This window comes from Leptonychotes weddellii, chromosome 1 (genome assembly GCF_054177405.1).
Source record: "Leptonychotes weddellii isolate Sample4059 chromosome 1, ASM5417740v2, whole genome shotgun sequence".
In the NCBI taxonomy this organism is placed as follows: domain Eukaryota; kingdom Metazoa; phylum Chordata; class Mammalia; order Carnivora; family Phocidae; genus Leptonychotes; species Leptonychotes weddellii.
This window is the reverse complement of record NC_138369.1, coordinates 46,474,098-46,498,807: the sequence shown is the minus strand read 5'-3', so window position 1 is coordinate 46,498,807 and position 24,710 is coordinate 46,474,098. Positions and strand designations below refer to the sequence as shown.

General features: G+C 55.2%; 3 protein-coding genes across 5 annotated transcripts in view; 2 read left to right on the top strand and 1 right to left on the bottom strand.

Annotated features, from left to right (window-relative positions):
- Nucleotides 1-7,992, top strand: part of PLXND1 (plexin D1) — a 58,111-nt gene extending 50,119 nt beyond the window's left edge. For all 3 annotated transcript variants that reach the window (XM_081801580.1, XM_081801568.1, XM_081801577.1), the window contains exons 26-36: nt 1,064-1,210; nt 1,396-1,552; nt 2,352-2,455; nt 2,539-2,602; nt 3,400-3,434; nt 3,695-3,799; nt 4,312-4,475; nt 5,664-5,811; nt 6,909-7,049; nt 7,212-7,286; nt 7,498-7,992. In XM_081801580.1, coding sequence (XP_081657706.1) covers nt 1,064-1,210; nt 1,396-1,552; nt 2,352-2,455; nt 2,539-2,602; nt 3,400-3,434; nt 3,695-3,799; nt 4,312-4,475; nt 5,664-5,811; nt 6,909-7,049; nt 7,212-7,286; nt 7,498-7,614 — 1,257 coding nt within the window. In that variant the 3' untranslated portion in view covers nt 7,615-7,992. The remainder of the gene's footprint in view (nt 1-1,063; nt 1,211-1,395; nt 1,553-2,351; nt 2,456-2,538; nt 2,603-3,399; nt 3,435-3,694; nt 3,800-4,311; nt 4,476-5,663; nt 5,812-6,908; nt 7,050-7,211; nt 7,287-7,497) is intronic.
- MBD4 (methyl-CpG binding domain 4, DNA glycosylase) overlaps nt 1-24,710 on the top strand; it is a 201,609-nt gene that overhangs the window by 81,659 nt on the left and 95,240 nt on the right. The window lies entirely within an intron of this gene.
- Nucleotides 12,738-21,722, bottom strand: H1-8 (H1.8 linker histone). Its single transcript, XM_081803284.1, has 5 exons — nt 21,614-21,722; nt 16,426-16,685; nt 14,323-14,686; nt 13,433-13,494; nt 12,738-13,085 (listed from the first exon to the last, which is right to left on the bottom strand). Exons 1-5 carry the CDS (start codon nt 21,720-21,722, stop codon nt 12,837-12,839), a joined length of 1,044 nt encoding a protein of 347 aa, XP_081659410.1. The 3' UTR covers nt 12,738-12,836.

Genomic DNA, 24,710 nt, shown 5'->3' with positions numbered 1-24,710 from the left:
AGCACTCTCCAGGGGCTTTGTTCCAGATAGTTTTCTTTTTTTTTTTATTAATTTTTTTTTTTTATTTTATTTATTTGAGAGAGACAGAGATAGTGAGATAGAGAGCACAAGTGGGGAGGAGAGGGAGAAGCAGGCTCCCCACAGAGCAGGGAGCCCGATGCGGGACTCGATCCCAGGACCCTGGGATCATGACCTGAGCCGAAGGCAGACGCTTAACCGACTGAGCCACCCAGGCGCCCCCAGATAGTTTTCTTATTCATCAACCCCCCCTCCCCTTGTGTGCCTTTGGGCCCGGCTCTGGGTTCAGATGATAAATCAGGCCCAGTCCTAGCCCTTAAGACTCCCCCAGGCTTAGAGGAGACAGATGCAGAAATAACAATTAAAATACAGAGCAATAAAGGCCACAGAGTGGCGCTCAAGCGCTGAGGCCTTGGACCCGGCTGGAGGGATCAAGGTGGCTTCCTGGAGGAGGCCCTAAGCTCAGGTCTGAGGGCTTAGTAGGAGGGCAGGGGTATGAGGCCCAGCCTGGCCCAAGATGCTCTCCACTCACCAACCTGGGAATTGAGACCACATCCTGTGTTCTGGTTCCACCTAAACTCACCCCGGGCGGCTTAGCAGAGTCAAGGACTTTGGAGCCAGCTGATCCGGGGTTCAAGTCTAGCTCTGCTATTTCCACCCTGGGTGACCTTGGGCAGGTTGATTGTCCTCTCTGAGCCTCAGCAGTGAGGATGATATCCCATACCGGGAAGAGTTGCTGGGATGACCGAATGAATGTGCTTGCCCATAGCCAGTGGTTTTCCGCCTCAGAGTCCACGGAGACACTGAGGGTGGGGGACGGGAGGTGGGGGGAGATGGGGAGAATGGCACTAGGATCCCAAAGTGGGGGTGTTACCCAGGCAGCCATGGAGGTGTTGGTACAGGGGCGTGGGGAAAGTGTTCCAGATGGGGGCCACAGCATGGCCAAAGGCTTGGGGGCTGGAATATGGAGGGTGGGCAGCGAGGCAGTGGGGGCTGGGCTGGGCAGGCTGGGCCTCAGCCCCTGACAGCCCCGTCCCCACCCCAGGAAACAGTTGGGGAGCCATTCTTCCTGCTCCTGTGTGCCATCAAGCAGCAGATCAACAAGGGCTCCATTGATGCCATCACAGGCAAGGCCCGCTACACGCTCAACGAGGAGTGGCTACTGCGGGAGAACATTGAGGCCAAGCCCCGGGTGAGTCGGGCGGCTGGGCGGCCAGGTGGGAACCATCTCCCAGGCTGGCTGGGAGGGGGATCCTCATGCTCGGAGCACCCTGACCCTGATCATGACCCAGCCGCCCTGGGCAGGTTGTTGCCCTGCCTGGGGCCCAGGGTAGTAATGGGAGGAGCTTGCTGACTGTCTCCTCCTCTCTCGTGCAGAACCTGAATGTGTCCTTCCAGGGCTGCGGCATGGACTCGCTGAGTGTGCGGGCCATGGATACGGACACGCTGACACAGGTGAAAGAGAAGATTCTGGAAGCCTTCTGCAAGAATGTGCCCTACTCTCAGTGGCCACGTGCGGAGGACGTTGACCTCGGTGGGCAGGGGTGGGGTGCCGGGCCTCAGCATTGGGCTACTCCAGCGGGAACTGTCCCCCGCCTTGGTTGCATACTCCTTTCACTCAGGAAATGTACATTGATTGTGTCCCTGGGGACATGGAGATGATTAGATAAGGTGCCCATCACGAAGGAGCTCCTATTCTGGCAGGGAGATGGGTACTGCAGTGTGAGCAAGCTGCAGACAACAGCAAAAAGTATTCAGGAAAAGCTTGCTCAAGGAGGGGCAATTGGAATGGGTTTTGAAGGATGCATAGGAGTTCTGGTTGGGCCAAAAAGCTGCCATTTGTTCTATGATCACAGGCCCTGTTCCAAGCACGAGGTTGTGATAATAAATGGGCACAGTGACTGTTCAGAGCAGGGAGCTCACTGGTTCTGGCCTGCAGGGGCCGGGATAGGTTATGAGATGAAGTTGGGTAGGCACTCAGTCACCCAGAGCCTGGAAGGGCAGAGTCAGTATCTAGGGATCACATACTTTCCATGACTCTCACTGTCCTTTTCACAGATGGTACCTTTTCTTATTTCATCAGCAATAGTAAAGTAACAACCTCAAGGATGAGGACACTGCCAGACTTCCTGCTCTGTGCCCACCACCACCCTCTCCTCTGGGTCTTTTTTCTCCTCCTCATTTTACTCATGGAAAAATACAGGCTCAGAGAGAGGCACAGCTTGCCCTAGGTTCCACAGAGAGAGCCAGAGGTCTCTCCCTGTGTGGGCCAGGCTGGTGCTGCCCCCTCCAGCCAGCTCCCTGTCCCTGACACTCTGTTCCCTGCCCCCCAGAGTGGTTCGCCTCAAGCACGCAGAGCTATATCCTCCGGGACCTGGATGACACCTCAGTGGTGGAAGATGGCCGCAAGAAGCTCAACACACTGGCCCACTACAAGGTGGGGTCCCCAGCCCTACCCATCCCCCACTTGAACCCTCCCTAACCTCTGACCTCTGACCTTGGCCTCTCCCCTCCTGTCAGATCCCTGAAGGTGCCTCCCTGGCCATGAGCCTCACAGACAAGAAGGACAACACACTGGGCCGAGGTAGCACTGGTGGACAAGGGGAGGGGGTCAGGCCAGGCTTTGGCCCCTTCTGAGCAGCCCTAAGAGGGAAACTGAGGCTTTAAGAGGCAGGGCTGGGCTGGGCTATGGTCTCCTTGGTTGGGGCAAGGGCCAGGCCAGGCCCCTCTGCCCCAGTACTGCTTGGGCAGGGCCTGCCGCCAGGCCTCCTCGGGCTGGGATCCTGCGGGCAGCCAGAGAGAGGCCCCAGGAGGGCGGGATGTGGTTTCAAGAGGTCTGGGAAGCTGCCAGGCTGGAGGGGGAGACTGGCATGGCCATCCGGGCTTTGGGCTGGGTCCCTGCCTCAATCCCACCCCCCATCCGCACCCTCAGGCTCCCAGGCCTAGCTGCCCAGCTGCCAGGCATGGGGTCCTAGGCTCCTTTGGTCAGAGGGTCCCCTGCTAAGATCAGGAGCAGGGTCTTGGGTCTCTCCCTGCCGTTTACGAGGTCTGGGCTGTCAGGAGCTCTGGGCTGGGCAGTGGAGGGGGTGAGGGCAGCCATCTTGCCCCCCTGTGGGGGTCTCCCCCTTGTCCCTCTGTTTCTCCTTGTGTACATCTCTCTCTCATGGCCTTTTTCTCTCGGTCTCATTTTCTATGTGTCTCTCTGGATCTGTCTCTCCCCTCTTCCTCTGTTTGCATTTTTCTGTCTCTCTCACTCTCACTTTCTCCAGGTATTGCTTTGGATCTCTCGCTCTCTGCCACTCTCCACTTTTCTGTCTCCATTTCGGTTTCTCTCTCTCCCGCCTCCTCTCTCTTGTTTATTTATTGTTTTCCCTCTCACAGTGAAAGACTTGGACACAGAGAAGTATTTCCATCTGGTAAGTGCCCGGCCTCTGGCCCTGGGGGTGCCCGCCCTCGCTGGGTGTGGACTTGGCTTCCTGCCACCCTGGGGCTCTGGGGAGAGTACTCCCAGGCTCTGGGAAAGGCCAGGGATTGGGGAGCAGGGAGGGGTCCCTCCTCCTTATGTGCCACGAGGCGTCCATGGAGCCAGGTACCTGTGGGTCGCAGGATGGGACCTCCCACAGGACGGCCCAGGATGGTGCCGGGCGCTGGACTGACCGCTGCCCCGGCCTCCCAGGTGTTGCCCACGGACGAGCTGGCAGAGCCCAAGAAGTCCCACCGGCAGAGCCACCGCAAGAAGGTGCTACCGGAGATCTACCTGACTCGCCTCCTGTCCACCAAGGTGGGCCTGGCCTCTTCTCCCCATCAGCTGCGCCCATGCCAGGGTGTTGGGGGGAGTTCTTTTTCTGCGGGGCTGGATGAGCTCCCCATGCAAGAGGCTCAGGGCTTCGCGTTGCTCCTGAGGAGGGGTTTGCTCACAGCCGTGAAAGGTGCCTGACAGACAACTTCTGTACTAGCCAACGTGATAGGGCAGCAGAGGCCCAGAGGGGTCAGTGCTGTCCCTGAGGTCACACAGCTCAGGTGGCAGAGTCATCACCCCGGCCCTGCCAGTTCCCCAACTCTGTGCCTCAGTGTCTGGATCAGTCCTTACAGTACCCCTGGGAGGAGGATTCCACTAACCCATTTCACAGACAAGAAAACCAGGGCCCGGAGAGATTAGGTGACCATCCTGATGGTACATGGCTTTCCCATTCACCAGCCCAAGCACTTTGGGCTCCCTGGGGCTGCCAGACGTGCCCACTCACCCTCCCCAAGTGGTCCTGGGCTGACGGCAGCCACCCCACTCCTCTGCAGGGCACGCTGCAGAAGTTTCTGGATGACCTGTTCAAGGCCATCCTGAGCATCCGTGAGGACAAACCCCCACTGGCTGTCAAGTACTTCTTTGACTTCCTGGAGGAGCAGGCTGAGAAGAGGGGGATCTCCGATCCTGACACTCTGCACATCTGGAAGACCAACAGGTTGGTGGGCCAAGGGTGTGTGGGCAGGCAGGGAGGGATGCGTAGCTTCATCGTTCCCGTGTGGGCGGCACTCGTGCAGGGGTTCAGAGCCTGGTCTCTCAGCCCACCTGCCCAGATTCAGTCCCTGTTTTGCCACTTCCTAGCTGTGTGACCGTGGGTAAGTGACTTCACCTCACTCTGCTTTAGTCTTCCCAGCTGTAAAACCAGGGGGATAAAAAGGAATCCACCTTAATTGTAAGAATTAACCAAAAGCAAGCATGATAGAACTTTTGCCCTTAGCATCATCTCTCTCCTCCACTCCTCTTGGGTGGGTACCATCAGCTCCATTTTATAGATGAGAACAATGAGGCTCACAGAGAAGTGCCTGCCCAAGGTCAGGCGGCCCTCGCAGGGGCAGAACCAAGCTCAAACCCACGTGATCTGACTCCCATACCCAGTCCGGAGCCTTCCTTTAAGGCATGTCTTTCTTAGCTTTCTGGGTCACAGAACCCCACAACTTGTTGAGAACTTCAGCCTGAACCTCAGGAGATGTGACACAGCCTAGAAGTTTCTGTGCCGTTGCAGGGGCTTCTCAGAGCTCTGGTGGTGGGGGGTTGTCCATGCCCTTCGGGCTGCTGAGTCACTGCGTGGCCCTGGGGTGGGGGTATTACCAATCCTCTCTGGCCTCCTGAGGCCAAGGCCAAGAATCCAGACCCCGCCCTCCCCCAGCCCTTTCTGGCTGCTCCGCGGCCCTGGCTAATGGTGGACTTCCTGCTGCTGGGCAAGGGCTGGAGGGAGGAGCTGTGTGCTGCCAGGCAGGGCGGGGTTGGGGGGGTTTCTTCTAATGAGAACCAGGACCGGGCTTGAGGCTCCCCTGTGAGAACAGCAGGCTCTGTGGGGGCTGGGGGCAGGCCTGAAGGTAGCCGGGCCCTGCAATGCCTGCCCTGGCATCCTGTCCCGAGGCATGCAGCAACCTCAGCTCTTGGCCCCTCTGTGGCCCCACCCGGCAGGGATGGCCGTCCACCCCCTTTGTGGATGAGCACACTGAGGTTCTGTCTTGGGGGGAAGCCTCTCTGGCCTGGAGGGGTAAAGCCAGCCTGGCCTCGGCGCCTGGCTGCCTCCCTCCTGCAGCCCCCCTCAGTGACCCCTCCCTTTGCTGCCCGACCCTCTGGGCGGGCTCACGGTGCCTCCATCACCCCCATCCCACAGCCTTCCTCTCCGGTTCTGGGTGAACATCCTGAAAAACCCCCAGTTTGTCTTCGACATCGACAAGACGGACCACATCGACGCCTGCCTCTCTGTCATTGCTCAGGCTTTCATTGATGCCTGCTCCATCTCGGACCTGCAGCTGGGCAAGGTCTGCCGCTCTGGGGCTGGCTGCCCACGGGCTGGGCGGGAAGAGGGGGCCCATGGCTCTTTCTGGGAGGGGACCCCAAGGAGCTCAGGTTTGGGGGGCATGGGATGAATGGGGACCTTCCAGCTGGGGCATCTAGATGCCCAGAACCTGGCCCCGGTGGTCAGAAACTCTGCACCCGCCTCAGTTGTGCTCAGCACCACCTTCCAACATTTAGGCCCTAGAGCCAGGCCCCGGGAAGCCAGTAGCAAGGTGGGAAATCGGCGTGGTCAGGTGCAATATCATGAGAGTCAGCCAGGCTCCCAGCAGCAGGCCTGCTGGTCAAGAGCCCTCCAAGTGGGCACTGAGTGAAGGAGTGGGCAGGGGGGGAGCAGGCGACCGAGACCTCTGAGCTGCACGCAGGAAGGACATCCCTGAGACCTGTCTGCGGGGAGAGGACCTGGCTGGCTTTAGAGCCGGGAAGAGGAGGGAGAACGGCCTTCTAGGCAGAGGGAAGTACCTGGCCAGGGGCAGGGAGGCATGAGAGCGTGGATGCTGCGAACATTAGTGAGATGGTCTAATGAGATCCGGCAGTGCAGGATGGTGGGTGCCCGGCCCTGCCGTCAGCCCCAGACTTTCAGAGGCCACGAGAGAGAGAATGCCATCACTTCTCACATACGGCCTCCGCGGGCAGGATGCCTGTGACAAAGCCCTGTGAGCGTACTTGGCACGTTTTGCTTTCGGGCGTTGGAAACATACAGTGGGAAATGTTCCACTGAGCCAGCGATCAGGCTTCCAGCAACCTTCGCCACCAAGACCCACAACCCTAAGCAAGGATCTTAAACGAAACAGCCTGCAGGCAACGAAGAGCTGGCCCACAGCCCGTGCACCTTTCCCCCTAAAGGAAGCAGGTCCCCCTTCAGGTCATCCCCTGACAGTGCCCTAGAAAGTAGGGCGGGGGTTCTGTGCCAAAGGGCAGCACAGGGAGGGGTGAAGAGCCCCCGCCTGGTCCAAAGCCGGCTGCGAGGGGGCCGGTTGTCTGGCAGTGGGGACGTGCACTGGTCCAGAAACAGGTCTGGTCCCCAGCCGCCGCTGTATCCCCGCCACTCCTCTCTGCCCAGGATTCGCCGACCAACAAGCTCCTGTACGCCAAGGAGATCCCCGAGTACCGGAAGATCGTGCAGCGCTACTACAAACAGATCCACGACCTGACGCCGCTCAGCGAGCAGGAGATGAACGCGCACCTGGCCGAGGAGTCGCGGGTGCGGCTGGCTCCAGAGGGGCCTTGTGGGCGCAGGGGTGGGAGCGGACTTCCCGGGAGGGGCTGTGGGAAGCTGGGGCTTTGTGTGTAACCACCCCCAGCCCCCGGGCTGGGCTGGAAGGGTGGGGTAACCCCCTCCCCCCTCCCGCCTTCTCCCTTGTAGAAATACCAGAACGAGTTCAACACCAACGTGGCCATGGCTGAGATTTATAAATACGCCAAGAGGTATCGCACACAGGTGGGTACCCTGATGTGAGGCACCCACCCTGGGGCCCGCGGTGCCCCCCTCTCAGCCCCGTCCACCTCCTCTCTGCTCAGGAAAGCCCCAGAAGAGGCTCAGGCTCACGTAGTCACATCTCGGAACTTTTGCGCGTTAGGGGCCGGTTGCCAGCCGTAGAAATCCAGGCAGTGTTGTCTCCCCGCCCCCCGTCCCCTTGCTCCCCCCTCAGATCATGACCGCGCTGGAGGCGAACCCCACTGCCCGGAGGACCCAGCTGCAACACAAGTTCGAGCAGGTGGTGGCTCTGATGGAGGACAACATCTATGAGTGCTACAGCGAGGCCTGAGCCTGGGGGAGACGCACCGCCCTTGACTTCACTTTGTGCCCCGTGCCTCGGACTCCAGCTGGGAAAGGACTGAGCAGGGTCGGCTTCGGGGGCGGTGGGGGGGGGAATGGAGGGGCTTCTCTGAGCCAGGCAGAGGAGCCCCCAGTCCCGGGCCCCTCGGGCCCCTCTGTCCCCTCCCACCTGTCCCCCAGATCTGATCTCTGGACCGGGGACTTGGAAGCCACAGCCAGCCCCTGGTAAGGCTCCCGCCACCCCCCGAGCGCAGCCTGGACGGAGCCCCCGGCTCTGCCGCCGCCACTGCTGCTGAGAGGCCTGCCCCCCAGGGCCCAGCGCCCTCCGGCAGAGACGAGCCCCCGGCCCACGGGCCGCAGCCAGAAACACTACCTCATCCAATGTGGCGGAGGGGAGGCCTCCTTGAACCAGCCCTCGAGTGATTTCTGCTTCATCCACCAAAATGTTCTCTCTGGCTTCGGTCACCCAGAGAGGACCGTGGCGACACACGGTTTCGAGCGGCTGCCGGTGGAGCGGGCGGCGCCCACTGCCCGTGGGCAGGCTCTGTGTGCTCTCCCACAAGCCGGGGCTGGGCAGAGGACCAGGGCCCAGGTGCTGAGCGCTGCTGGGCTGGAGGGAGGGGACAGGGGCTAAGTCGTACCAAGGCTGTAGCTGGGCTACTTGATCTTGCTGGAAGTGTTTCTAAAGATAGCACCACTTTTTTTTTTTTTTAAAAAGCTTTTATATATTAAAAAACTTATCACGCGCCAACTGTGAATAGCTGCCGCTTGTGCAGAGGACCCGGGGAGGGGTCCCCAGGGGCTCCCACCACAACACTGGAAAGGACTGTTCCAGAGGACAGGCAGACCTGGCAGAGACACCCCCCCCCCCCCAAACCCAAGGCCCTGAAAAAATCACCCATTCTGTTCCTGTCAGAAGCCACCCTCCGTGGCTGAGCCGGCTCCCCCCGCAGCAGACCCAGCCAGCACTGGGACTGGCTCCGAGCCCACGGGGGCTGGGCTGGAGGGGGTGGCTGGGAAGCTCTGGAACCTTCTTTGTAATAAAAGCCTGATGGGAAAAGCTGCTGTGGGCTCCAGCCTTTATCCTGAGATGGCCAAGGAGGGAAACGTGTGCTCGTAGTAGAAAGGAGAGGGGCAGCTGGGTGTAGAGCCCCGCCTCGGCCATGCTCCTGCATGCGGTTTGGGCAGATACCGGACTTAGCCCCGGGGAGGCAGCGGCACGGTTCAGTGGGACCAGGTCTGCTTGCCTGGGCTTAGAGGGCGCCCATGGGACCTCCAGGAAGATGTCATCGTGGCTATGTGCCCCCTACCCCTAGGTAGGCCCTGCTCCTATTACCTTTATAACAGGCCTGTGAGGAATGGAACATTATGCCCATTTTACAGATGTAGAAATGGGCCCTCAGCACAGTGGAAGAATCCCCACAGGTCATTGCTGCTGCCTGGCTCTAAGTGGAGACCCAAACCAGGTTGCGGGGGCCCCTCATTCCTCCATTTTGTGCTTCCTCCATGCAGTCTCCACAGTGGCACCCAAAGGTGTGGGGAGGTCAAGGTGACAGCCCTGGAAGAGAACTGATGTTTACACATGCCCCCTGAATTTCTCATCAGTCTTGAAAACCCCATTTTTTCATGTGAGGAAATACGCAGTTTCCCCAAGGCCAGTGTAACCCTGGACTGTTCCCAGCTGGGCAGTCCACTCCTCAGGATGGTTAACCTTAGTTGGGGTCTTACCATAGAACCCCCAGCCCAGCCAGCGGGCTCTGGGGCTGAGCTGGGGGTGAGGTTCATCGCTGTCCCCCCAAAGAAAAGGTCATTAGAGAACTGGCTCCAAATTAGAAGCAACTCAATCATTTTTCCATCATAATGGGGAAAAAATGAAGCACCCATTTATCAAGAATACAAACTAGGACAGAAAAATTCATACAATTTAAAACAAAATCCCACAAATACCAGTTCTAGAATTAATGAGAACAGAGGTGAGAAAAGAAAAATAAACAATTTTTAGCTTTAAAAATAGCCTTTTCCTGTAGGGGCTCCTGGGTGGAGACAGATTCTTTATCTTTTCAAATTTTCTATTCTGAGCACTGATTCCTTTTCATTAAGCAGCAGATTTTCTAATTTAAGTTATTGACACATTTGATAGGGATTTTTTTTTTTTTTGGTGTGATTTTAGAATGAATACACATTTCCTGCAGAAATGTCAGGAAATCAAAGCCACCCTAACCCCCCCGTGGTTCGCGTCCCGGAGAATGCCGGTCCAGATCGTGTGCCCGCCTGGGTCGGGGGCTGAGTAAATACGGGACCAGGGTGTACTCCCCATTCTGTAACCTGCCTTTTCCCCGTGCGACAATATGTCAGTGACATCTTTCTGTGGCATTAAATATTCTGCAGCCTGTTGTGATGCCTGCTGAACATGCAGTTCCTTCTTGAGGTTTAGTAACACATTGGCATATGGCGGAAAACTAGTTTCTGGGGTCATTTCTCAACACAGAAGGTGGGAGACTTCTGTGAGTCACCCACAGTTCTTATCTGGGGCCCTGAAGACTCGCCTTGCAGCGACAGGCGTCCCTTCGCTGTCTGAAGGTCATGGGAGGTCATGGACACTTTGGCGCAATGTCCTCAAGCGGGGAGGAGACTTGGCCGTGTCTCATGAGTGCTGGATGCTGTCCGGCCTCTGCTAGGCCAGGGGTACTCACCTGCCCCTAACTTGTGGGGGTGCAAGGCCCAGGGGTGCCGTCCCAGAGCCTGGCCGGGCGCCTCCCACAACCCCCTGCCCAACTGTGAAAGGAGAGGCATAGCCAGACCCTCTCCATGGGAAGCGCCAGCCCAGCCCCTCCCGTCTGCTCACAGTACCCTTGGGGGCCTGCTGGCAGCCACACCACAGATGCCCCAGGGAAGACGGCAGCACAGCTAGAAGAAGCCTCACGCGGGATTCGAGGAAGTGCGGGCAGGGCTGAAGGAGCAGGGGCAGGAAGGAACTGTCTGATGCTCCACGCTGGCCTGTGTCGGTTTCCCTTTGTGCCCCTTCTGCCCCCTTTCCCAAGTCCCTTCCAGTTTCCCTCCACCTCCCTTCTAGTTCACCCCGTCCTTCTCCACCCCTCCCTGGCTCAGCTGTCCCGCCTCAACAGGACTTCCTCTCAGCAGCCTTCTGCCCAGGCTGAGTCCTCACCCCAGGAAATTGTCACCGTGGAGTCACCAGGCTGCGTCCACCCCAAACTATAGGCTCATCCTTGACCCCTTTCTTCCACCCAATACTTCAACAAATCCCATGCACCCTGCTTAAACTTCTATCCAGAACCCACTGCTTATAAGCCCTCCCTCCACGCACAGCTCTCCTCACCTGGACCACGGCAGGGCCTCCCCGCTGCCCGTGCCCCCTGCAGTCGCTCTGCTGCTCACTGTCTTCTAACGGCCCCTCCTCACGATTACAATGAAACCCCAAGTTCTTCCCCTGGCTTACAAGGCCCTCCCCGATCTGCCCTGGCCTGCCCCACGGTCCTTGTTCTAGGTTATCTACTGCTGCGTAACAAACCACCCCAATCCTCAAGGGATTAAAACAACAGCATTCATTTACAGGAGACCCCCCCTTCTCCATGGGGGATATGTTCCAAGACCCCCAGTGGAAGCCTGAAACTGCAAACAGTATGAACCCTATATATACTATGTCTTTTCTTAGACATACATACCCACGGTAAAGTTTAATTTATAAATTAGGCAGAGTAAGAGATCAACAAGTAGTAATAAAATCGAGCAATTGTATCACTATATTATAATCAGAATTATGTGACTGTGGTCTCTCTCTCTCAGAATAACTTATTGTATGGTACTCACCCTTCTTGGGATGTGAGCTGATAAAAGGTCTACGTGAGGAGGTGCGAGGGGTAGGACAGAGACACTGTGACGTAGTGTTAGGCTACCAGCGACCTTCGGATGATCCATCAGAAGGAAGGTCACCTGCTTCCGGAGCATGGCTGCCCACAGGTAACTGAAACCATGCAAAGCGAAACCGTGGGAAAGTGGGGGGCACTACTGTACGGTCCTCGTGCATCTGCCACTGGGACAGGGTTCGGCAGAGAAGGCTCATCCCTGTTCCACGTGGTATCAGCCAAGGCAGCTCAACTACAGCTAGAAGTTCCGATTCCAAGGTGGCGCACTCCTCTGGCTGGCAAACTGGTCAGGGATGGCAGCTGGGGCTGACAATCGGGGTGCCTCTGTTTCTTTCCACCGGCTGCTTGGGCTTTCCCACAGCATGGTGGTGGAGTTCTAAGAGCAAGTGTCAAAGCAAAAACAAAAACAAACAGGACACACGGGGAGTAGAAGCAGCCAGTCTCCTAAGGTCCGGGCCCAGAAACTGTCATAATGTCCTTTCCACTGTATTCTACTGTTCAAGCAATCACGGAGCCCGAGGTAAGGGGCAGGGACATAGACTCCACCTCCTCATGGGAAGAGGGTCACAGATGTGTTTAAAGCAACCCTGGACCTCATCTCCCATTACTGTCCCTCCTCATTGGACTTAAGCCCCATGGAACTCCCAGAGGCTCTTTGAGCCTTTCAAGCATATTTCCACCACAGGGCCTTTGCACGCTCTCCTCCTGTTGATTAGAGCAGGGCCCTGCTCAGTAACTTGTTGAATGGTCCTCTCCTTAGCCAGAGGGCTCTTTCTAAACACACACTAACCACATTAGTCTCTCCCCTGCCTATAACCCTTCCTGCCTAGCCCCCACTGTCTACCTTCCCTTGTCTGTCACATCCCCCACCCTCCTCCCTACCCCATGCTCCTCTCAGAGCCACAAACCCCCTCCTTCCACCACACTGTCCAGCCCCACCTCACATGCTGGGCCCTCTGCCTGCAGTGCCCTTCCCCGCCTCAGCTGTCTCCTGCCCATCCTTTAAGACCAAATCCACCTCCTCCAGGAAGCAGTCCCAGATCTCAGGCTGGGTTTAACACCCCTCCTGTGCCTCCACAGACCCCTACAAGTCTTGGACCCCTAAACCAGCCCTTTACGTTGTACAACCTGTCTTCCCCAGGGAGGGAACTCCTATCTGGGCAGGAGCCGTAGACGGCCAAAATCCTTGGACCTCAGCCTCCACCCACACCGATTTGTGAGGGGAAAAAAAGCCTTTATTGATAAATAGGTTACAATGAAATAAATAGAGTGACGGTTTGTTGGGGAATAAAAACTCGGGCAGGATCTCCGTGTCTCCACCCCAGCTCTAGCTTTCAGCCTCCACCTTCCTACTGGCCAGTTTGGACGATGAGGCCTTGGTGGGCATGCCCGGCCTCCTTGGGCCCTTGGGGGCCTCTGTCTTCCTGGCCAGGGGTTCAGGCACTGTCTTAGACCCACCACCCCTGGGAAGAGCAGCGGCCTTGGCTTTGGGCCCCGCCTTGGCCGCATGGGCAACAACCTCTTTAGGGACGTGATTTTCCTTCTTTTTGGCTGGAGAAGCAGTACCATTCTTGCCCTATAAGAAAGCAAACCAGGAGCAAGAGGACAGAGTGGGGCAGGGTTGGACACATAGCTTGGAGCCCACAGGAATAGAGCTGAAATCCCAGTGGGCTCCAAGGGTGGGGGGGGGGATTCTGGGTGGCTTTGGACAAGGGACCTCACCTCTCTAAGCCTGGGTCTTACATGTGAAATGGGGGTGAGGATCCTCAGAGCACTGGAGGGCCAGACAGAAGTGAACTGTGCTTTGTACAAAAGCAAATTACCCCCTTCTCCATGGACCCTCCCAGGGGCTGGGTGTAGGAAGCCCGAGCTCTAGCCTGCTCAGCGTGGAGATCCAGACCAGGGAAGTCACGCAGGACCTACCTTGGGGACCGTGGGTTTTGCGCTCCGACTCCCAGCTTTCGTTTTCCTGTGGGCCTCGCCACCTGTCAGAGGGTGGGGGAGAGCATGTGGGAAGGACCCCTTTCAGGAGGAGCTTCTGGTGGGCAGGAAGGTTCAGGGGCCCCAGTCCTCACTCTGACACATACAGGCTATGTGACCTGGGGCAAGTCGGTTGGCCACTCTGAGCCTGGGTGTCCTTGTCTGCCAATTGGGGATAACAGCATCTCTCTCATGGGATGGTTGGGGGATTAACTGGATGGTGGAAGACCATCTCTCACCCTGAGCAAGGCACCAGGCAGAGCCCCCCTTGCTCCGTGTTCACCCACACCAAAGACCCCTCACTGGTTTATTAGTCTCTAGTCTTTCGGCCATCTTCCACGTGGCAGCCATGATACATTTTAAAAAAATACCTTGTACCCTAGCTGTTCCCTGTTCAAAGTCCCTCCATGGCTCTTCATGGTCTTCCAGATCGAGGCCAGACTCCCAGCTGCCCTTCACAGGCTCCCACTTCTACTTCCCACACTGCACACACAACTATTTGCACTTCCTCAAAACCTTTACCTTCTTCATGCCTCTGGCCTTTGCACAGGCTGTTGTCCTCCCTGGGACACCTCCTCCAGGAAGCTTCCCCTGACTCGTCTCAGATGAGTCAGGCTCCCCTTCTCTCTGTATCTCCCCTTTCCTAAACCTACCCCCTCCCCCCACCCCCCAGCTACCATGAGTCCTCCAACTTTCCAGTGCAAGCCAAGTACTCAGGCACATTTACTAGATAAGGAACCCCTTCCCAGAACAGGCCTCTCCTCCCTCTCGCCTCATATCCAGTGGCTGCCACAAATCCCTATCCCTATCTCTCACCCCACTCACACACCTACCCTGGCTCTTCCTTCTGCCTTTGACCTTTGACTTCCCACTGGGCCCGGTGGCACTGGGAGGGGCCCGTGTGGCCTTGTCTGGCTGTTGGGAGGCCTTTCTGGCCTCACTTGCTCTTGCCTCTTGGTCTTTGGTCTGGCCGCCTTTCTTGGGAGCCTTCTCCTTGGCTGCACCTGGTTTGGGAGGAGACGTCCTCACCTCTCGCAGCTTCCTGGGTCCCCTTTTCACCTCGCCTGGGTTGGGAGGGTCCTTCTTTGCCTCCCTTGGTTTCTTGGGGACCTTCTCCTTGGCCTCACTGGGTTTCCTGGGGGCTGTCATGATGGGGGTCTTCCTGGGTTGGACTTTCCTCTTATGCTTGGGAACCAACTGGTGGAGGAGAGAATGGGGTGGAATTGAGAGCAGAAGTTCTCAGTGTCTCATACCCCTACACCCTACACGAGGCTCAGAGAGGAAAGCCTTGTTCCAAAAGAGGGGGCGAAGAAGGTGGTCAGGGGCACGGGGAGCAGATGCATGACCACCTCCTAAATGCCTGATGCCAAAGACACATTCTATCCCCGTATTGCTCTTCGAGGGAGGGGTGTTGCCATTGAGGAGCTGGGGGACCTGAGTCTCCTAGACACACCCGAGGTTCTCTTACCTCCTGTGCAGGTGGCTGTCAGGAGGGCACAGGCACCCCCTCCCTCCTGCCCCCCAAGTCTGGAAGTCTCAAAGCCAGGCTCCTGGGAGTAAAGTGCACAGCACACACTGAGTCCTGACCCCAGTCCTCTGAGATGCTAATCTACAAATCTCCTTCGACCTCCCACTCCACACACCTTCGCATGCACTCTGACTCCCCCTCCGCCTCCCACCTCAGGCCTCACACCCCCATGTCTCCCCAGGTCTCCCTTTTCCCCTTTTGCCTCTCGGGTGGACCTTCCAAGTCACAACTTCCTGTGCAACTCAGCCAAGTCTTTCTCTTCTCCCACTGGCCTGTCTTCCCATCTTTACAGCGGGGCCATCATGAAATGGGTGAGAGGCAGGGGGATGTGAGGGCCCCTGGCAAACAACAGGTGGTCTCGTCCTCGAGCCCGCCTCTAATGATGTTGCTCTCTCTGTCCCCAAAATCTCATGGCTCCCCATTACCGTCAAGACCAGAAACAACCCCCCTCCTAGCACACACACATTTCTAACTCCATGACACTCCAGGCTCCCTTCCCCGCCTCCCCTCCCCTCCCCTCAGCCCACTTTCCTGACAGGCTCTCAGGTCCTGCAGCCTAACCCAGCCATGCACACCCTCAGTGCCCCCCACCTTGCTCTCCTTCGCCCCACCCTATGCACCTGGACTTGCCATAGCTTGTGTCCAAGCTGTGACCCTTGCCTGGGAGTTCTACGAGGAACTTGTTGTCCTCAGCCACCTGGTTACCACAGGGACTGGAACACGGTAGGTTGAGAAAGTTCCAGTGTTCTATGGTTACGGTCAGAGCAACTGCCACGTGCTGGGGCCCAGCAATGACCAGAAAGACCCCATGTCCGGGTCCCTGAGATTTCCCTGGTGGCAGCCAACAGTCACAATGCTGGGGTTGGATTTTGTGCCAAATCTGCCCTCAGCTCTAGGTGTCCCTGGACGGCTCCCCTCCAGGACCCTCCCGTTTGAAAGATGAGGATGGGGTGGCTCAGGGAGGTGCCAGCCCTGGTCTGGAGACCTGGGGTTTAGAGCCAGAGAGCATGGGCAGCAAACCCAACTGTGACCTTCTAGACCCCATGGTTGGGTGTGCCTTGTCCATGATGGAGAACTCCAGGCAGGTGCTGTGGGCACTAAGGACTCAGCGTGAACACAGCAGAGATAGTCCCTGGTCACCGGACACCGTGACAGGGATGAAGGCAGACACAGCCAGGGAACCGGGGCCCTGCAGGCTCTCCAAGGAGGCACACCACTACCCTTCCTGGAGGAGAAGGTGTTTCCAAGAAGACACAAGGAAGACAAGGAGAGGAGACAGGGAACAGCCCCCCTGGGGGGGGGGGAGGTGCAGGGAGGAGGAGCTGGGGCTGAAGCTCAAAGTCTGGGGCCCAGGCCCTCCCACCCTGTGGCCTCCCCGAGTCCCACCCTCCAGCCCAAGCAGGCTCACTTTGAAGCTGCCAGTGGCCCCCCTGGCCTTGGAGTTGGTGGGCCTGACAAGCAGGCCGCGGTGCATGCCCGTGGCCAGGGCCTGCTTCAGCAGGTACTTGAGCCGGAGGACATCCACCGTAGGGTACTTCTGCAGGATGTAAACCTTGATGGCCGCCACGGAGGTGCCCCGGCGCCGCTCTCCCGCCTGCAGCGCCTCCAGGACCATGCGCAGCACGGGAGGGTGGCGGCGCGGCCCTCGGGGGGTGCTGCGGCTCGGGCCTGTGGGGGGGGGGGAACAGCGGGGCGTCACCCAGCGCCCAGACCACCCTCGGGCCCGATCGACCCCAAACCTGCCTGGCAGAGCACACGCCGGGCCCCAGCCAGGCCCCACGGTGGGTGGGCCAGGGGCCTGGGGGATCACACACCCCCAGGTTGGTAGCACCGCCTGCCGACTGGCCCACAAGCAACCCAACGGGAGGGGGCAGGGCAGGTGGCTTGTCTGGCCACCGTCTCCCAGTGACCCGAGCACAGCTGGGTCCACACCGGGCGCTCCATAGAGCTTCCCTGAAAGAATTAAATAGTTCTTTTAGAAAACTAAATACGTCAGGTCAGTTGTCTAACTACCAGTTTACAGGAAATCCAGGGGCTTGGCGAGAGGGCCACAGGGAGGAAATCAGCAAAATCCAGCCTGTGAGGAGCACAGCCAGGCTTCTACAAATAAACAAGGAGGAAAATAAAAAGTGGGAAGGGGCCCTAGGGATGAAAGAGACTGCTGAGCCCGTTCAACCACATGCAACGTGGGATCCTTTGCTCAAACTAAGAACGGGGACTTAAATGAGCCAACTTGGAGGTGGTGGTTGGGGGGGGGGGCGGCACGGAGAAGACAACCAGATAAATGTGAACATTGGAAATATTTGGGGATATTAAGGATGATGGTATTGCAGTTATAGTGTAAGGGGCTCTTTTCTTTTAAAGGTAAATACCGAGGGCAGCATAAGCGAAGATAAACTATTGGAATCACATCAAACTAAAAAGCTTTGCACAGTGAAGGAAATCATCACAAAATGAAAAGGCAATCCTACTGGGTAGGAGAAGATACTTGCAAATGATATACCCCATAAGGGGTTAATATCCAAAGTATATAAAGAACTCCTACAACTCAATAACAAAAAAACCAATCTGATTAAAAAATGGGCAGAGAATTTGAACAGACATTCCTCCAATGACATATAGATGGCCAACAGGCACATGAAAAGATGCTCAACATCACTAATCAGCAAGGAAATGCAAATCACAATACAACAAGACAGCACCTCACAATTGTCAGAATGGCTAACATTAAAAAGAAATAGGGGCACCTGCGTGGCTCAGTTAAGGTCTTAATCTCAGGGTTGTGAGTTCAAGCCCTGTGTTGGGCTCCACGCTGGGAGTGGAGCCTACTTAAAAAAAAAAAAAAAAAGGGTGGGGGGAGGTGCGCCTGGGTGGCTCAGTTGGTTAAGCGACTGCCTTCGGCTCAGGTCATGATCCTGGGGTCCTGGGATCGAGCCCCATATCAGGCTCCCCCTGCTCTACGAGGAGCCTGCTTCTCCCTCTCCCTCTGCCTGCCATTCCCCCTGCTTGTGCTCTGTCAAATAAATAAAATCTTAAAAAAAATAAAAAGAATAACAAGTGTTGGTAAGGCTGTGGAGAAAAGGGAAGCCTTGTGTACTATTGGTGGGAATGTAAATTGATGCAACCACTCTGGAAAACAGTATGGAGTTTCCTCAAAATTGAAAAATAGAACTACCCTCCCATCTAGCAATTCCACTTCTGCATATTTATCTGAAGAAAACAAAAGCACTAGTTCAAAAAGATATATACATCCCTCTGTTCATTGCAACATTTGCATTAGTCAAGATATGGAAGCAACTCATGTCCATGAATAGATGGATGGATAAAGAAGACATGGTGTGTGGATCCATTGGAATATTATTCAGCCCTAATCTTGTCATTTGCAACAACATGGGATAGACCTACAAGGTATTATGTTAAGTGAAATAAGTCAGATAGGAAGACAGTTTGATTTCACTTACAGAAAGGGTAACTACACTTAATTATGGTAAGCATTTCATAATGTATACAAATAACAAAGCACTATGTTATATACCTAAAACTAATCTATTATGTATCAATTAAAAACAGTTTTAAAAAATAAAGATGGGGCGCCTGGGTGGCTCAGTCGGTTAAGCATCTGACTCTTGATTTCAGCTCAGGTCATGATCTCAGGGTCATGAGATCAAGCCCTGTGTTGGGCTCTGCACTGAGCTCAGAGCCTGCTTATGATTCTCTCACTCTCCCTCTGCCCGCACCCCGCCACCATCCCCAACCTGCTCCTCTCTCTCAAAAATAAAAATTAAAATATAATAAAATTAAAATAAAAAACAAAGATAAATGCTAGACTACTTATAGGTGAAATGATAAGCCTGGCATTTGCTTTGAAATAACACAGTAGGTGAAATAAGAGTAGCCAGGAGCTGATAAGTGTTGAAGCTGTATGAAGGGTGCACAGGAAGGGAGTGGGGGGTGGGGGTGGTTTGCATTGCCTATTGTTGTATGCATTTGGAAGTTTTCATACATAAGTTACAAAAGAATCCCGCTCCTAGGTATGTATACTCAAGAGAAATGAAAACACATGCACAAATGAAGATTTGTACACAAATGTTCATAGCGGCATTATTTATAATAGCCAAAATAGAAACCCAAATGTCCATAAACTAATGAATTGGGTAAACAGAACATGACATTAACCATAAAATGGAATATCATCCAGCAAAAAGAAGGAATGAAGTCCTTCCTTGAAAACATGCTGCGTGCAAGAAGCCAGTCACGAAAAGTCCCATACTGTAGGATGCCATTTATATTGAAATGTCCTGAATGGGATAATCATAGACAGAAAGTAGATTAGTGGTTGCCAGGGGCTGGGGATCGTGGGTGGGGAGGGGCAGTGACTGTAGGGGGTAAAGGTTTTCTTTTTAAGGGGATGAAAATATTCTAAAGTTGCCTGTGGAAATGGATACACAGCTGTGAATATACTAACAGCCACTGTACCCTTTAAATGGGTGAATTGTAGGGTATGTGAATTACTGAGATATCTCAATTACTGAAATACTGTTATTACTATTTTTTTTTAAGTTGCAAAAGAAAATAGGATCAAGGGGAGAAAAGCTTTTAGTCATTATAAGGTGCATACGAGTGGTTTAAATATGAAACCTGATTTAAATGTGGTGATTAAAAATGTTGGCTTCTGGGGCGCCTGGGTGGCTCAGTCATTAAGCGTCTGCCTTCAGCTCAGGTCATAATCCCGGGGTCCTGGGATCAAGCCCCACATCGGGCTCCCTGCTCAGCGGGAAGCCTGCCTCTCCCACTCCCCCTGCTTGTGTTCCCTCTCTCGCTGTGTCTCTCTCTGTCAAATAAATAAATAAAATCTTTAAAAAAAAATGTTGGCTTCTGATCAGTTTGCAAAAATTAAAGACTTTTAAAAAGGAATTGATTGGCTAAATATATATATATATATTTTTTTTTTTTAAAAACACATTTTAAAGTAGAAAAAAAAAGTAAAAAAATTGTAGAGACCTAATCCAATTCATCTACTGCTGCCTCTTGGCCAAGAAGAGCCTAGTGTCTGGGAATATTCATTTTGGTCCAAAGCTTGTGAATGAGTGGAATCCCAGCCACACCCAGGACCTTGGGAGTTTCGCTCTCCTCTCTGGGCCTTAGTCTTCCCACCTGTACAGTGGGGATGGGGTCTTTAAGGAAGTCTGCACCCTCCCAGCTGGGGTGTCCTCCGGCCTGGCCTGCACTGACAGTTCTAACCCTTCCCCTGCCTCCCGAGAGCCAGGCCCTGTCCCAAGGAGCCACCCCAAGGCTCTTCCCTCCCCAGTCCCTGCAGCTGAATTCAGTTCCTCATTCTGCATTATTCAATGCCTGCTATATCCCGGGATGACCAGAACAGAACTCACAACTCCCCCAAACTTGTCCTCCATCCTCTCTCTCCCAGGAATGGTACCTACCATACTTACCCGGCCACCCAAGCAAGAAACTGGAGGACATCCTGGACCTCCCATCCCCACCCCTTCTTCATGGACTTCTCCCCCCTCCATCCCGAGGACCCCAGCCTTCTTCCTACTGCACCTCCCCTCTCTCCCCTCCCCACTGCTGTCAGTGTAAAGGGCCCAAGGCCCTGGCTGAAGCCTTGGAGGCTCAGTGTGGCAGGTCCTGCCCCTTCCCTCCTCCCACCCCGCCACTCTGCCCCTGGCCAGAGGAGGGCCTGTGACTCCCTGGAAGCTTCCCCTAACCCCCTCACCTCTGGGCCTCTGCCCATGCTCTTACCTTGCCTGGGTGGCCTTTGTCCCTCGTGGTCACTCAGGTAGCTCTCACTCATCCTTCAAGGCCCACACAGCACCATGATTTGGACACCTGCCCTGACTTCTCAAGCCAGGGTGAGCATCTCTGCCCCAGGCTCCAAAGCACCTGGAACCCACCCTCCAACTTTTCCTCTGAAGGAGGCTTTACTCACACTCAGAACACTTCCCCTGCCTCACCCTCTTTCTCCTGGGTGAGGCTTAACCCTCCTGCAGGGGTCACCGCCTCCAGAAAGCCTTCCTTGACCTCCCAGAGTAGGTTAGTGACTCCCATGGGCTCCTACAGCCCTCCGCATTCCCGACGTCAAAGCACATGCCACATTATGAAATGGCATCTATTAATGAGGCAGTCTTCCCCCTCAGACTGGGAGCTCCTGGAGCGAATGAACCTATCTATATCCAGAGAAACCCTGAGGCATTGTTTGTTGATTGCAAATTGGGATGCAGCCCTCAAGGCCCAGCCTCGCAGCACATGCTTGCTCTCGCACATGCTTGCTCTTGCCCCTGCTCCGCCAGCTAGCCGCCCCGCAGCTGCAGTGGGTCCGCCAGCCCGCCCCGACAGGAAATGGGCTCCAGCTGGGGAGGCCCGCTCTGCCTTCTTCCCCCTGAGCTGGGCCAGCCTCAGCCCCCAGGCAGGACCTGGCCCCTGCTACCTCGGGCATCAGCTCTTCTGCCAAATGAGCATGTGAACTCCACAGCCTCTAGAATGGGTGCTGGGGCCGGGCTGGGAGAGGAGGCTGGGTAGCACTAGGAGGGTCCAGGACACCCAGGGAATGGGCTCGCAAGGAGCTGCCTCCCCTTACCTACCTGGCTCTTCAGACTCAGACACCCCGGACGACCCTACTGTGGAGGGCAAGGAGGTTGAGGACGCTGAGGAGGTTGAGACATCACTGGAGGCAATGCTCCCAGGAGCCATTGCATGGGCAGACGCAGACGCGGACGCAGACGTGGACGCGGACGGTCAGACCCCCTCCCAAGGCGTGAGACTTCCAGGCCGGCTCGTTCCTCCTATATATCAGCAGCCCAGCCCCACCACTCCAATTAGCCCCTGATTGGGCTGGGAGGCTCTGGGCTGCTGATTGGGGCAGGAGGGCTGGGATGGGGCACTGCAACCCTGCCTTGTGTGCTGACGCCCGGCTTGGCCACCCACGCCTATGTGACCTTGGGTGAGTCAACTGACTTCTCTGGGTCTCAGGCTCATGGCAAAATGATGGGCGCTGAGATGATGGTCCCTCCTGCGCCCTCTGCCCCCACAGGGGCTGGAGACGCTGATGGGGAACAGGGCACACCTGGAGTGTGGAAGTGGTCACTGAGGCCTCCAGTCCCACTTGCCCCATGCCACTCCTGTTCCCAGGCCACTGCCGACCTTGGTTTCTCAAGAAGTGGCAGTTGAAGCCCGACTGGTGGGGTTTGCCTGGAGCAGACACCCCCAGATCAACCTGTGGCCTCCTTTTTTCTGTTTTATATGAAAGAATTTTTAAGGGATGAATGAATAATTTTTATTTATTATTATTATTTTAAGATTTTATTTATTTGAGAGAGAAGGCAATGGGGGGGGCAGAGGGAGAGGGAGAAGCGGACTCCCCACTGAGCAGGGAGCCCAACATGGGGCTCGATCCCAGGACCCTGAGATCATGACCTGAGCTGAAGTCAGGTGCTTAAGGACTGAGTCACCCAGTCACCCTGAATGAGCAAGTTTCAAATAAAATTGTCTAGCACAAGTGCCCATAAACTAGTAAAAAAGGACAGAGAATATGAATAGGCAATTCACCAGAAAGCCTGATAAACACAAGAGAATATTATCGGTCTCCTTGGCATTCAGGAAAATTCACACTGAAACAGTGATAAGATAGTATTTTCCCATCAAACTGACTAAAATTGAAGGCAGTGTAGGCATGGATGCAGGGACCCGGGCCCTCAGTGCCTCCACCTACGGTGTAAATTGGGGTGCGGCCTGGTTTGGAAAGGTATTCCCTTGAACTCAGCAACTCCACTTCTCTATCCTAGAAGCGCTTTAGTCAGAAAAGAAACAACTGATGCATTATCTGGAAAAGAAAAAAAAAAAGAGAGAACTAACTTCCAGAGGAATCCCTCGAGGCTTGGCTGAACTAGTCCCTAAGTACCGAACACTGTGCAGCCGTTTGAAAGGAGGCAGTGAATTAATACAAGCATGAGGTGTTTTTCCACACCTGCTAGAATGACAGGACTTTAGATATCTATCAATGCTGGGGGACCAGCACGTCAAGAAATACATAGCTGCTGGGAGGGAAAGCTCGAAGCCACTCTAGAAGGCAGTGCAGTGACATCTAATACAACTAAAGCTAGATTCATGCCACATCCCACCCGTGGCACTCCAGGGATAAGTCTGAGAGGAACTCTTACACTGAGACAGAAGGATGCTCACTGCCGTCTCAGCAAAAGTTCAAGACAAACGAAATACCCACCAGGAGAAAAATGAACAAATAAACTATGGTCTATTCACACGGTAGAATAGTATACAGCAGTGAAAATGAGTGAACCAGAGGGCGCCTGGCTGGCTCGGTCAGGGGAACATGCGGCTCTCGATCTTGGGGTCATGAGTTCGAGCCCCATGTTGGGTGCGGAGCCTACTTTAAATAAATAAATAAATAATTTTTAAAAAATGAAAATGAATGAACTGGGATGTGTCTGTGGAATATGCTCTGCTCTTCTGAGAAGAGAGAACGTGTGTGTGAGTGTATGAGCACGTGTGTGGGCATTTGTTTGTGTAAGTGAAGGCACAGAAGAAGGTCTGAAAGGATTCACACCAAAGTAATAGCAGTGGTTACCTCTAAGGAGGGTGTAGGATTTGGAGGGGACAGGTTTAAAACAGACTTGCATTCTTCTCCCTGTAGTCTCTTTATTGTTGGGATTTTTCCAGGGGACTCTCCATGACCAGATGTCTGGATTGAGGGAGGCGGAGGCCATCAAAGTGTACTAAAGTGAAATTAGCACCCTTCATAGCTCCCCACTGCCCATAAGTGGAAGCTTGACCTCTTGAGTCTGGCTAATGGAGCCCCTTTCCCCCTGGAACCCCGCAGTCCAACTGCTGTGGCTCTTGGAATGGGCTAGATGTTAAGAGCTGGCCTTTCTCCTTTGTGTTTCTTTTGTGTGTGTGTTCAGTGGATGCGGAAATGGCCCCAATTTCTCACCCCTGCCCGTATCCATGTGCATTTGCATGTAACTCTGCAGCTCCTCTCACACTCCTTAAATCTGAGCCTTGTGACTTGCTTTGACCAACAGAATATGGTGGAAGTGATAGCTTGCCAGTCCCAACCCCATGAGAACAAGCCCTGGCTAGCCTGCTGGATGCTCAGAGGCCCGTGGCTTAGTCACCCCCGTCACCCAGCCCACAGCTGGCCCACCAGCCAAACCTCCAGCTGACCACAGATGCTTTAATGAGCCCAGCAGAAATTAACCAAGCTGAGTCCAGATCAGCAGAAGCACGTGGCTGACCCACAGAGTCACAAGCAACAATACCTGGTGTGTTGTTTTAAGCCATGAGATTTGGGGGTTGTTTGTCATGCAGCATAAGCTAACTGATACAGTCTGCCTAGAAGGCCTTTCTTCACCCCCACCTACCTTCTCTGGATTGTTTCCCATTCATCCTTTTGGCCTCAGTGTAGCTCAGAAAAGCCCTCCCTGATCCCTGAGGAGGTTAGAATCCCCTCCTCTGGTTCCAACAGCCCCTGGGACCTCCAGCACCCCGAGGTACAACTCTCCCATGCTAGCCCCTGAGCTCTGGAGGGCACGGGGGCGTTGGGCAGGGCCGTGTCTGTCTTGTTCCTGGTGGTATCTCAGGCGCCTAGCACAGCACCTGGCACACAGTAGGCACTCAGCACCCACTGCTGTGGAACCCCCGTGCCAGAGCCCAGCCTGGCTGAGT